At 38.4% G+C, this 13,151-nt stretch overlaps 1 protein-coding gene across 5 annotated transcripts in view; it reads right to left on the bottom strand.

The window, feature by feature from the left end:
* Slc25a16 (solute carrier family 25 member 16) overlaps nucleotides 1-12,897 on the bottom strand; it is a 43,250-nt gene extending 30,353 nt beyond the window's left edge. For 2 of the 5 annotated variants that reach the window (XM_048809951.1, XM_048809939.1), the window contains exons 1-2: nucleotides 12,637-12,897; nucleotides 3,434-3,526 (exon numbers count right to left, since the gene is read on the bottom strand). In XM_048809951.1, coding sequence (XP_048665908.1) covers nucleotides 3,434-3,526; nucleotides 12,637-12,757 — 214 coding nt within the window. In that variant the 5' untranslated portion in view covers nucleotides 12,758-12,897. Of the gene's footprint in view, nucleotides 1-3,199; nucleotides 3,241-3,433; nucleotides 3,527-12,636 lie in introns of those variants that run through there. The other 3 variants (XM_015500565.2, XM_048809933.1, XM_048809945.1) reach the window with 3 other exon arrangements.
* Nucleotides 12,898-13,151: the final 254 nt, after the last annotated feature.

The raw sequence follows: 13,151 nt of genomic DNA, 5'->3' as shown, positions 1-13,151 counted from the left end.
CTGGGGGATGTGGCTCAAAACGGTAGCACGCTCGCCTGGCATGCGTGGGGCGCTGGGTTCAATCCTCAGCACCACATAAAAATAAAATAAAGATGTTGTGTCCACCGAAAACTAAAAACTAAATATTAAAAAAATTCTCTCTCCAAAAAAAAAAAAATCTAATGGGAAAAAAAATCTAATTGGATCTGGGTGCAGTGGTGTACATTTGTCATTCCAGAATTTCAAAAGGTTGAGGGAGCAGGGCTGGGGAGATAGCTCAGTTGGTATGCACAGGGCCCTGGGGTCAAGCCCCAGCACCACCAAAAAAAAAAAAAATGCTGAGGAGGAGGACTGCAAATTTAAGGCCAGCCTCAGCAACTTTTTGAGACATAAGCAATTTAGTGAGACCCTGTCTCTAAACAAAATAATAATAATAATAATAATAATAATAATAATAGATAATGGCTGGGGATACAGCTCAATAGTAAACTGAACTGGGATTCAATGCCCAGTTGAAAAAAATCTAATTGGAAAATTACTGATTCTTATTTATCTTATAAAACATCTTTCTATATGGAACACGCGAGTGGTAGAGTACTCGCCTAGTATGTGTGAGGCCCTGGGTTTGAACCTCAGCACCATATATAAATAAAATAAAGGTACTAAATTTTTTTTTCATAGTTGTAGATAGACAGTATGGCTTTATTTTATTTGTTTATTTTCCTGTGGTGCTAAGGATCGATCAAACCCAGTGCCTCACACATACCAGGCAAGCCCTCTGCCACTGAGCTACAGCCCCATACTTGAGATGGAGTATTACTTTATATTGTCCAAGCGGGTCTCAATTTCATGATTTGGGAAACCCTGTCTGAGTCTCCAAATAACGTGGATTATAGGCATGTACTAATATACCCAGCTAGTATTCTTTCATAAAATTTTTTTTAATTAGATATTAAACCCAGGGTTACTTAACTACTGTGCCACATCTCCAGCCCTTTTTATTTTTTATTTTGAGACAGGGTCTCTCTAAGGTGATGAGGCTAGCTTTGAATTCGCCATTCTCCTGCCTCAGCCTCACAGCCACTGGTATTACATGTGTGCAACACTATACCTGGCTTTAATAAATTTTTTCTGAGGGCAAAACAGTCTATAACATGAATAAACCAAAACTTATTTTGCCAATTCCCTATTCTGAAACATTCTGGATTGTTTAGAATTTTCTTAAAATATATAAATAATGCTTTTTTTTGAAATCAGACATGATGTACACACCCATTATCTTAGTTACTCAGAAGGCTGAGGCAGGAGAAAATCAAATTGAAGGCTAGTCCTGTATCAATATTTAAAATCAGGGACTGGGCCTCAGCAATTAGCAAGGCCATAAGCAACTGAGTGAGACTTATCTCAAAATTAAAAATTAGGGGCTGGGGTTGAGGCTCAGTGGCAGAGCACTTGCCTAGCATGTGTGAGGCACTGGGTTCAATCCTCAGTACCACATACAAATAATTACTAAAAAATATTTTTAAAATAAGAATAATAATAAAAGGGACAGGGCGTGGTGGCACAGGCCTGTAATCCCAGCAATTTGAGGGCTGAGTCAATAGGATCTCAAGTTCAAGGCTAGCCTCAACAAATCACTGAGACCCTAAGCAACTTAGTAAGACCCTGTCTCAAAATAAAAAATGAAAATGTGGCTCATCACCCATGGGTTCAATCCTCAGTACCAAAAACAAATAATAAATAAAAAGGGTTGGGATATAGTTCAGTTGGTCGAATGCTTGCCTCACATGCACAGGCCCCTAACTTCAATCCCCAGCACCACAAATAATAATAATAATAATAATAATAATTAATAAACAAAAAAGGCTGGGGATATAGTTCAATGGTAAAGCACCCCTAGATTCCCCAGTACCAAAAATAAATATATATCAGGGACTGGGGATGAGGATGTAGCTCAGTATCAGAGCTCAGCTGGATTCAATCCCTAGCACTGCAAATAATAACAATAACAATGCTTTTCAAAAACCAATAATTTGATCCTTTATTATAATAATCAAATTTTAATGCACTGTACATAATTGTAGATGTTATGATTTTCTACAACAGGCAGTTACAGCAGCATTACCATAAACATTTAAGTACTTATGATGTTTCGATGTCACTTACCAGGTGACAGAAATTTTTCAGTTCCATTATCATCTTTCTTTTTCATTTTTAAAACTAATACATAAAAACAAAAATAATGCATATTGGGCCAAATATGGTAGTATAAGTCTGTTATTCCAGTATCTCAGGAGGCTGAGGCAAGAGGATCATAAATACAAAGCCAGCTTGGGCAATTTACCCAGACCCTGTTTCAAAATAAAACAAAAAGGACAGAAAATGTAGTTCAGTGCCCTGGGTTCAATCCTTAGTACCACAAAAATAAAATGGGAAAAAAAAAAAGTATAAAGCCAGCCTGGGCAGTTTAGGGAAACTGTCACAAAATTTTAAAAGGGCTGAGCACAAGGTGACCCATGCCTGTAATCCCCAGTAACTCAAGAGATTGAGGCAAGAGGATTGTGAGTTCAAAACCAGCCTCAGCAAAAGGCAGGTACTTAGCAAATCAGTGAAATCCTATCTCTAAATAAAATACAAAATAGGGCTGGGGATGTGGCTCAGTGGCCTAGTGCCCAGGTTCATCCCTGGTATTCCCCGCACCCCCCGCCCAAAAAAAAGAAGACTGAATTTTACATTTGTGAGGAATATCTAAAGTCTTGATATTTTCTTAAGAAATCAAGTTTATCTGAAACTAATTACAATAAATTCTACTTGCAATATTAGAAAAGTTCTAGAAATTCTAATATTTCTAGAAGGCTTGTTTCATTGTTTTCTCCCTATAGTCCTGGGGATTAAATCCGGGGCTTTACACATGCTAGGAAAGTGCTCTACCACTAAGTTACATCCTCAGTCTTTTTTATTTTATTTTGAGACAGGGTCTCTCTAAACTGCCTTGAACTTGTGATCCTGCAGCCTCAGTTCTTCTGAGTAGCTGGGATTACAGGTGTGCACCACTGGCCCCCCTAATCCTGGCCTATTTAAGTATTTAAAGGAGTTATTATTTCAGTTTTATATTTATTAAAAATTGTATCTCCACTCATTGAATTAAAAAATCAGGCCGAGTTATTATGTGTATCTGTGAAGTATGTAACTCATTGATCCCAATAAAAATTGTACTTACTTCCATGATTCCAAGATTTTGGCTTGGAAAATATCAGTACCCTAAAATGATAAATACATATAACCACTATTACAAATGAACAGATTAAAATGAATAAGAGACATATAACTTATATTTACCACCAAATTTGAATTCCCTTTTCTACCTCTTTCCATTATAATTTACAATGGGAAACCAGCAAGCAGATGGATAATTTTTTTATTTCACTTTCATTTTTATAATCTATTAACTTACCTAAATGCTTGTAATGGTGATTGTGAGCTTGTAATAAAACTTTTACTCGATCCAAAGGAGCAACTGTTGTTTTGGCACAGCATCCAGCAATCCCTAAAAATTGTTTAAAAGGTCAGAAATAAATTACGTATCATTTCTTTCTACAGGGAAATCCTTATTTGTCCAACCAGCAAACCCACTGATCTTTAATTTGGTCTCCATGGATAGAATTGCCCAGTAGCAGGGATATGCAGATGATTGGCCCCCATTTCCTATAATTTAATAATTGAGAATGTCAGACTTAAAAATAAGTTTGGGGAGTATAAATCACTCCCCAGTGCCTGGTGAACCCTGTAATTTTGCTAAAATGTATCTGTGGAGACTAACACTTAAAGGTATTTACCCAACTGCAAAGTTCTGTTTCTAATAAGCATCTCTTCTTCTTGGATGAATTTTACATTAAAACAACCAACTTTTTTTTTTGTTATTTTTTTTAGTTGTCAATGGACCTTTATTTTATTTATGTATGTATTTGTTTATAAATGGTGCTGAGGATCAAACCCAGGGCCTCACACATGCCAGGCAAGTGCTCTACCACTGGGCAACAACCCCAGCCCCAAAACAACCAACTTTTACCCATAAAAGCAGTCATTCATTTATACATTCAGCAACTTTGTATTTAGTTGCTACTTTGTGCCACTGGCCATATGTGTGGATGAAAACAGAGTAAAGTGCTTACATGGACTTTAACATTGATCAGAATGCTACTGACTATCAGCATGGAATGCTTCAAAAGTGATCACATAAAGACTTTTCTACAATACTTTCCTGTATTGTAGAAGCACTCAATAAGATGAATTGTGGGGCTGGGGATGTGGCTCAAGCGGTAGCGCGCTCGCCTGGCATGCGTGCGGCCCGGGTTCGATCCTCAGCACCACATACAAACAAAGATGTTGTGTCCGCCGAGAAATAAAAAATAAATATTAAAAATTCTCTCTCTCCCTCCCTCTCTCACTCTATCTTTAAAAAAAAAATAAATTAATTAAAAAAAAAATAAGATGAATTGTTACTATTATAAAAGGTGGGCAAAAGGGCTGGGGATGTGGCTCAAGCGGTAGCTTGCTTGCCAGGCATGCGTGCGGCTGGGGTTCAATCCTCAGCACCACATACAAAGATGTTGTGTCTGCCAAAAACTAAAAAAAAAAAAACAATATTAAAATTCTCTTTTAAAAAATAAATAAATAAATAAAAGGTGAGCAAAAAAGCCTTTGGTTTCTTTATGAGTACATTAAATTCTTCACCATCAAATATGTATTTCAGGGGCTGGGGTTGTGGCTCAGCGGTAGAGCACTTGCCTAGCACGTGCAAGGCCCTGGTTTCAATCCTCAGCACCACATATAAATAAATAAATAGAATAAAGATAATGTGTTCAACTACAACTAAAAAATATATATTTAAAAAATCTGTATTTCAGAAGGGTCGAGAGGACAAGAATTTTGTGGATCTCCTTCACTGATGCATCACCAAAGATCAATGCAGGGTCTAGCACATTAAATCACAAAGTCCATACCCACTGTACTTGACAGCTCAGCATGCAACTAATATTAAAGCCCACCCTTTGAGATATCAAAAAATTAAATGTATATTTGTACTGTAATATAAAAGTTTATATTTATAAAAAGTTTTTTTTTTCTTATTTGAACTAATAGAAATAGCAGGCTATCCAAAATTGAGGATAAACTAAAAGTCATTTGCAACTGGTTTTATTTGCTTTCATATTATTTTATTTATTTATTTATTTTTAAAGAGAGAGACAGAGAGAGAGAGAGAGAGAGAGAGAGAGAATTTCAATATTTATTTTTCAGTTTTCGGCAGACACAACATCTCTGTTTGTTTGTGGTGCTGAGGATCGGATCGAACCCGGGCCACATGCATACCAGGCGAGAGCGCTACCACTTGAGCCACATCGCCAGCCCTCATATTATTTTATGATACATTATTATCTTCTCAGTCATGTATGGATTAACCATCAAATGAAATTATTTAGAATGTATTCAATAAGTAGTTTCCTTTAATAGTATCTTAATTTCATACTGCTTCAAAGCTTAATTAATCAACAACCCAATAGTCCATTTGAGTTAGGTCAAGTAGCTTTCATCTTTATTTTGCAGTGCAAGAGATCAAATCTAGGAACTTGTACAAGCTAAGAAGCACTCTACCACTGTGCTATACCATATTTCCAGCACCACCACCCATTTATCTATCTATTTATTTATTTATTTTTCAGTACTGAAAATTGAACCCAGGGGTACTCTACCACTGACCTCCTCTTTTTATTTTCATTTTGAGACAAAGTCCCCCCCAAAATGGCCAAAGCTGGCCTTGAACTTGATATCCTCCTGCTTCAACCTCCAGAGCAGCTGAGAATACAGAAGCACCACTGCGCCCAGCTGCTGCTTTTATCTTTCTTTTAAGAGAAAGCAACTAGACTAGAGGTAGCTCAGTGGTAGAAGCACCAAAAAAAAAAAAAAAGAAAGAAAGAAAAGGAAGATTGAACAACTAAAGAGATTTGCCCAAAGCACTGCTAACCATAATAGTTAGCAAATACTCAGTATTTACTTTGTACCAGGCACCAGCCTAAGAAATTTAATTGTGGGCACTGTGCCAAGGTTTTTACTATTCCAGTTTAATCATTAGAACAATTATTTAAGGTAGGTAGACTTATATTCTCTTTTGAGGATGGGAAAACCAAGGTACAAGAGGTTAAATAACTTGCCCAGCAGTATTCCTTCCTATCACCTGGATGTGAAACTCTTATATAACCTTCAAAGTCATGCCTTCCAAAAATTTGAACCAGCACTTAACAAAAGAAACACAGATGGGCAATAAAATGAAAAGATGCTCAGCATCATTTTCTTCAAGAAAATAAGAATTAAAATCACAATTAGATAACACTAAACACTTGTAAAAATGAAAAACATACATAGACACCCTAACAATACCAACAAGTACTGACAAGGCAGTGGGGATAAAAAATGAAACAGATGCTTTGGGAAATAACTTAGCAGGGGTTTTTTGTTTTGTTTTGTTTTGTTTTTGGTACTGGGGATTGAACTCATGAACACTCTACCACTGAACTACATCCCCAGCCCCTTATGTGTGTGTGTGTGTGTGTGTGTGTGTGTTTTCCTGAGATAGGGTCTCTTTAAGCTGCCACAATTGGCCTTGAACTTGTCATCCTCATGTCTTAGCCTCCCAAGTAACTGGGATTATTATTTATTTATTGGTTTAAAAAATAAATAAACAAATAATTTATGGGAGTTAAAACAGGGGTACTTTACCAATGAGCTACATCCCTAGCCCTTTTTATTTTTGAGGCAGGGTCTCATTATATTGCTTAGGGCCTTGCTAACTGCTGAGGCTGGCCTCAAACTTGCAATCATCCTGTCTCAGCCTCAGGAACTGCTGTGATTACAAGTGTACACAACAGTGTTCAGAATTGGCAATTTCTTATTAAATTAAGTAAAGCAAGAGGATGTAGCTTATTGGTAGAGCACTTGCCGAGTTCAATCCCCAGCACTGCAAAAATTATAAATTAAAAAAATAAAGTTAAGGGCTGGTTCCCAAGGTTCATAAATCTTCTGGAGCCCTTTCCTCCACTGGACCAGCCAAAAAGCACAGAAGTCTCTAGCTGGAGCCAGCCTGGCCAAGGAGCAGCTGCCTTAAACTCCTGGTCCTGAGTAGCTGAGATGTGCCACCACTCCTGGCTTCCTTTTTTTTTTTTTTTTAATTCCAACTTGAGTGAAGATGATTGTAATTTTTCATACTATCAAAGAGTAAAAGGATAGAAATATGTTTATTGTCATCTTTTTATAAATTGTGAAATGTATATTTTAAAAAGTTAAACATGATATTCTTTTTTTTTTTAAGTAACTGTGGAAGATGTCTTTTTTTTTAAATTTTATTTATTTAATTATTTTAGTTGTTGATGGGCCTTTATATGTGGTGCTGAGAATCAAACCCAGTGCCTCACACATTCAAGGCAAGTACTCTACCACTGAACCACAACCCCAGCCTATATGATACTCTTAAAGCCAAGGAGTCAGGGCTGGGGATCATAGCTCAGTTAGTAGAGTCCTTGCCTCCCATGCACAATCCCCAGCTCCCAAAAAAAAAAAAAAAAAAAACAGCAAGGAGTCTCTTCCTAGAAATTTGCCCAAGGATAAAGAAACCAAAGGATTTCATCCAGGGGATGAAACTCACATAAAAGACTTCTTTTCATAGTCTCTTAAGTCAGATAGTGGAAAACCAGAAAGAAATCAAAATTTTTTTTTTAAATATTTATTTTTTAGTTTTCGGCGGACACAACATCTTTGTTTGTATGTGGTGCTGAGAACTGAACCCGGGCCACGCGCATGCCAGGCGAGCGCGCTGCCACTTGAGCCACATCCCCAGCCCCAAGAAACCAAATTTTCATCAACAGATGTGGCTAGGCACAGTGGCACACATGTCTAGTTCCAGCTACTTGGGAGGCTGAGGTGGGAGGATCACTTGAACCCAGGAATTTTTGAGACCAGCCTGGGCTATGTAAGAAAAAAACATTTCAAAAAAGAAAGGAAGAAAAAAGAAAGAAAGAAACTTTAGTATATCCATACAACAAAATATTATTCATTAGTAAAAAGGAACAGCAGTGGGGCTGGGGCTGTAGCTCAGTGGCAGAGCATTTGCCTAGCATGTGTGAGGCACTGGGTTTGGTCCTTAGTACCACATAAAAATAAACAAATAAAATAAAGGCATTCTATCCATTTACAACTATTAAAAAAAAAAAAAAAAAGCAGCATGGTGGTACACACCTGTAATCCCAGCTATTAGAGAGGCTGAGGCAAGAAGATTGCAAGTTCAAGGCCAGTCTGGGAAACTTACCAAGACCTTACTTAAAATAAAAAATAAAAAGGGCCAGAGATATAGCCAGTGGTAGATATGGTTTCCCTGGGTTCAATACTCAGTACTGCAAAAACAAAAACATAAATAAAAATAAAAATATTTAATGTTTTAAAATTCCAAATGGCTGGGGATATTGCTTAGTAGTAAAGTACCCAGGGTTTGATCCCCATTATAGACAGATATGAGGAAAACAAGGGCTAGAAGTATAACTCAGTGGTAGAGTTCTTGCCTAGCATGTGAGGCCCTGGATTTGATCCACAGCAGTGAGAGAGAAGGAAAAAAAAAAAAAAAAAAGGAACAAACTTCTGATACATACAACATGGGTAAATTTTCAAAACATTTTGCTAAGCGAAGAAAGCCAGATATTCCATTTAGGTGGTACTGAAGATTGAACCAGGGCTTCATGCATGCTAAGCAATGGTCTACCTCCAAGTTATATCCCTAATCCCCAATTTTTTTTTTTTTGAGACAAGCTCTCCCTTAATTGCCCAGGCTGGCCTTAGAGTTTCAATCCTTTTGCCTCAGAAAATAGCTCTGTGCTTGTCAGGAGCAGAGGATGACAGGAGGAGAATGACACAAGGGAAGTGGAACTATTTTGGGGTGATGAAACTATTCTATATCTTGACTGTGGTGGACTTTATACATTTTTGGCAAGATGAATTTAACTATGTACCTCAAAAGAGTGAATTTTACTGTATATAAAGTATACTTCAGTAAGCCTACTTTAAAAAAAAGGCAAAAATCCTATGGAATCAGACATGGTGGCACATGCCTATAATCACAGAAACTCAGGAGGCTGAGGCAGGAAGATCACAAATTCAAGGCCAACCTGGGAAACTTATTGAGACCCTGTTTCAAAATAAAAAATAAGGGCTGGGAATGTGGCTCAAGCGGTAGCGCGCTAGCCTGGCATGCGTGCGGCCCGGGTTCGATCCTCAGCACCACATACAAACAAAGATGTTGTGTCCGACGAAAACTAAAAAATAAATATTAAAAATTCTTTAAAAAAAAAAATAAATAAATAAAATAAAATAAAATACTATAGAAACTTCTAAAAACCATCTGGCTTAAAAACCATCTGGCTTAATCAAGATTCCTTTGTAGTATTTCCTATACTTGCTATTTCCAATCTTTCCTCTTTCATTAAATTGTTCTGTAGTAAAGTATAAGATACAAACATAAAAGTACAAAAATCATAAGCTTGCCACCTAACAAATTAGTGCAAAGTGAATGAAATCATGTTAAGATCAAGAAATAGGATACTTGGGCTGGGGTTATAGCTTAGTGGCAGAGTGCTTGCCTAGCACATGTGAGGCACCACGTAAAAAAATAAATAAAATAAAAAATAACACATACACACACACACAAAAAAAAAAAAAGAAATGGGATACTACTAAGCCCCCAAAAGTCTTTTTCCAATGCTCCCCAAAATACCATCTGTCCCTCCTCAGAGATAATCAACTACTCTTCTGATTTTAACAACATAGATTTAATTTTGATCATATTTGACCTTTATACAAACAAAATGACACAGTATATGCATTGTCTACTGTCTGGCTTCTACTGTTCAATATTATGTTTGTGAGATTCTTCCATATTGTTACGTGTGGCAATAATTCATTAATTTTCAGTGACGCATTTATTAGTATATCATATTTTAGTTACATGTCCTAACTTTGACAGAAATTGGGGTTGCTTCTAGTTTTGGGCTATTATGAATATGGCAACTACAAACAAAAATACAGTCTATATATTGGTATATGCTTAGGAACCATTAGATATATAGCATGCAAATATTCAGCTTCATAAATAACTGCTTATCTGCTGTCCTTTAATAAACTTCTAATTTCTACTCTGAAAAAAAAATAAATAAATAAATAAATAAATAAATAACTGCTTAACCAGTGCTTCAGAGTGGTTTTACCAATCTATAGTACTACCAGCAGTACATGATTCCTGCTTGCTATTCTAATCTACATGTCCCAAGAATTTAGTTCAACACCCAGTCCTCATTATAAAATACAACATGTTCAAAACAACTTCTGATCTCTTTCCAAAAACCACCACAAAAATTGCTCCAATGATAGCCTTCAGTCAATGACAGCTACCTCCTTGCAGTTGCTCAGGCCAAAACAAATCATCTTTGACTTTCCCTCACCTCACCTCTAATCAGTCAGAAAATCCTATTTGTTATTTATATATATATATATCCATAATCTCACAACTTCTCACCAACTTCACAGCTACTATGCTGATCCAAGCTACTATCATCTATCATCAAAATTACTGCAATAACTCCCAAACTGGTCTCTTTGCTTCTATATGTGCACCTTACAGTTTTTCTCAACAGAGCATCCAGGTCATAGCCTGACACTTTTGTGCTCAATATCTGTAATATTGCCAGGTGCAGTGATCCACACCTGTAATCCCAGTGACCTGGGAGGCTGAGGTAGGAGGATGGCAATTCAAAGCCAGCCTCAGCAACTTAGGGATCCCCTGTCTAAAAATAAAACAAAAAAGGTTGGGGGTGTGGCTCAGTGCTCAAGAGCCCCTGGGTTCAAGCACCAGCACACATAGATACACATAAAAATCTGTAATATTTCCCCATTTCACTCCTAGTAAAAATCAGAATCTTTATGATTTGGAAGATCCCTTCATTTTCTTCTCCCTGCTCTCTTTACCTAACTTCCTTCCCTAATCAACACCACTTGTCTTCAGCCAAAAGTCTTGCAGCAGACTAGATTTTCTTGCTTTAAAGCCTTTGCCTTCTCTGCCAGGCATTGTTGCACACATTTGTAATCCCAGTGACTCAGGAGACTGAGGCAGAAGGATACAAGTTCAAGGCCAGCCTCAGCAATTTAGCAAGCTTCTGTCTCAAAATAAGAAAATTAAAAGGGTGGGGATGTAGCTCAGTGGTAAAGCACTCCTGGGTTCAATATCTAGTACATCTAGTACAAAAAAAAAAAAAAAAAGTTCGCTCAAGATTCAAGTTTCAGGGCTGGGGATGTGGCTCAAGCGGTAGCGGGCTCGCCTGGCATGCGTGCGGCGGCCCGGGTTCGACCCTCAGCACCACATACCAACAAAGATGTTGTGTCTGCCAAAAACTGAAAAATAAATATTGAAATTCTCTCTCCTCTCTCTCTCTTAAAAAAAATTAAAGAAAAAAAAGATTCAAGTTTCAATCTCTCAATGAGACACCACAGCTATCATCTTTAATACTGTCCACTCCACTGCCTTCCCTGTCTTCTTTCTACTTCTTCCCATTGCATTCATCACCTTCTAACATACTATATTTTCATTCTGTTTATTCTTTCACCTTACAACTCCATAACCAACATAAACTCCAGGAAGGTATAGATATTTCTTTTGTTCCTTTTTTAAAATATTTATTTTTTAGTTGTAGTTGGACACAATACCTTCTTTTATTTTTATGTAATGCTGAGGAGAAACCCAGGGCCTCACATGCGCTAGGGGAGCTTTCTACCGCTGAGTCACAACCCCAGCCCCTTTCTTGTGTTCTTTGATGTATTCTAAGCAAAAAGTAGGCACATACCTGGCACTCAAATATTCCCAGTACGAATAAATGAATGCCCTTTTTATCAGGAAGACAAACTAATTGTTGTCACTGCTGCAGAATACAGATAATATATTTCAACAAGTCTTCATAATGTGGAATTTTAAAATTGTCTGTCAAATAACTAAGTGATGATAACCCAGACAAGCAATTACACCATGAGGGAAGAGATTAAAACACTTCTTTATGATAAGGCAGAGGAAATTTCTTTGAGACAATGTGAATGTTCTGGTCTCGTGGTCAGATCAATAGTAGGGCTTGTCAAGTAGTTTTGACACAGTTTGCTAATTTTACACAATTTCTCAGTCATCTTTAAAAAGCTGACCTCCAATATTTATTTTCCTTTAAGCAAACAGCAAAACCTAATTGCACACTCAGTTACCCAGTCTTTTCAAAAGAAAGGAGTGCCCAGCATGTTTCGTGTAAAGGATCTCCCTCTTTTCCTGGCTACCCAACTCTGGATAATATCAGCTTGACTCAGTCCTTCCACTTCTCCAGCCTCTTCCCAAGAGCCCAAGGTCCCACTCCCTTGAACCTGGCTGGCACAAGTCAAGGATTATTAGAATGAGATTACAGGCAGGTATGGGTAAACATCGGGCAGAGTACTGAAACAGAGTAGGGAATATCATAGAGGCCGCTAGCACCCGATCTGCCAGCGATTTTAGCTGGAGGAAAGCAGCCAGAAGACTTCGGGGCCGACACTCACCTCCCGCCAAGAAGGAGCGCAGCCAGTAGAAGTCGCGACGGGCTGTAGGCCCTCCGGCCCCTGTCGCCTGCGGCATGGCGGGAGGGGTTTCGGCCGCTGCCAGGGCCGCCGCCGCAGCCATCAGGACCACAGTCACCGCGGGGACGTGGGTTGCCAACTTACAAACCACGGAACAGAACCATGGCTGGTGCCTGCAGTGACAGGAGGCCGACCGCCGAGCTGGCGGGGCCGAATGATTCCAGGTGCGGCGCCCGCTGATGGCGTAACCCAGGGGCGGAGCCTCGGTCACTCCCCAAGGAGTCCGGAGTGGGGCGGGGCCTGAGGGAGACCGCGATCTCTTGGCTGGTCTCCCCAGCGAGCCTTGCCCCACCTCTCTACTCCCCTGTTTTTTTTTTTTCTTATTTGGGGGTATTGGGGATTGAACTCAGGGGCACTCAATTACTGAGCCACATCCCCAGCCCTGTTTGTATTTTACTAGAGACAGGGCCTCACTGAGTTGCTTAGCACCTCGCTTT

Source organism: Marmota marmota, unplaced genomic scaffold (assembly GCF_001458135.2).
Source record: "Marmota marmota marmota unplaced genomic scaffold, marMar, whole genome shotgun sequence".
Classification (NCBI taxonomy): domain Eukaryota; kingdom Metazoa; phylum Chordata; class Mammalia; order Rodentia; family Sciuridae; genus Marmota; species Marmota marmota.
The sequence above is the reverse complement of the archived record's forward strand: the minus strand, read 5'-3'. Positions and strand labels throughout refer to the sequence as shown.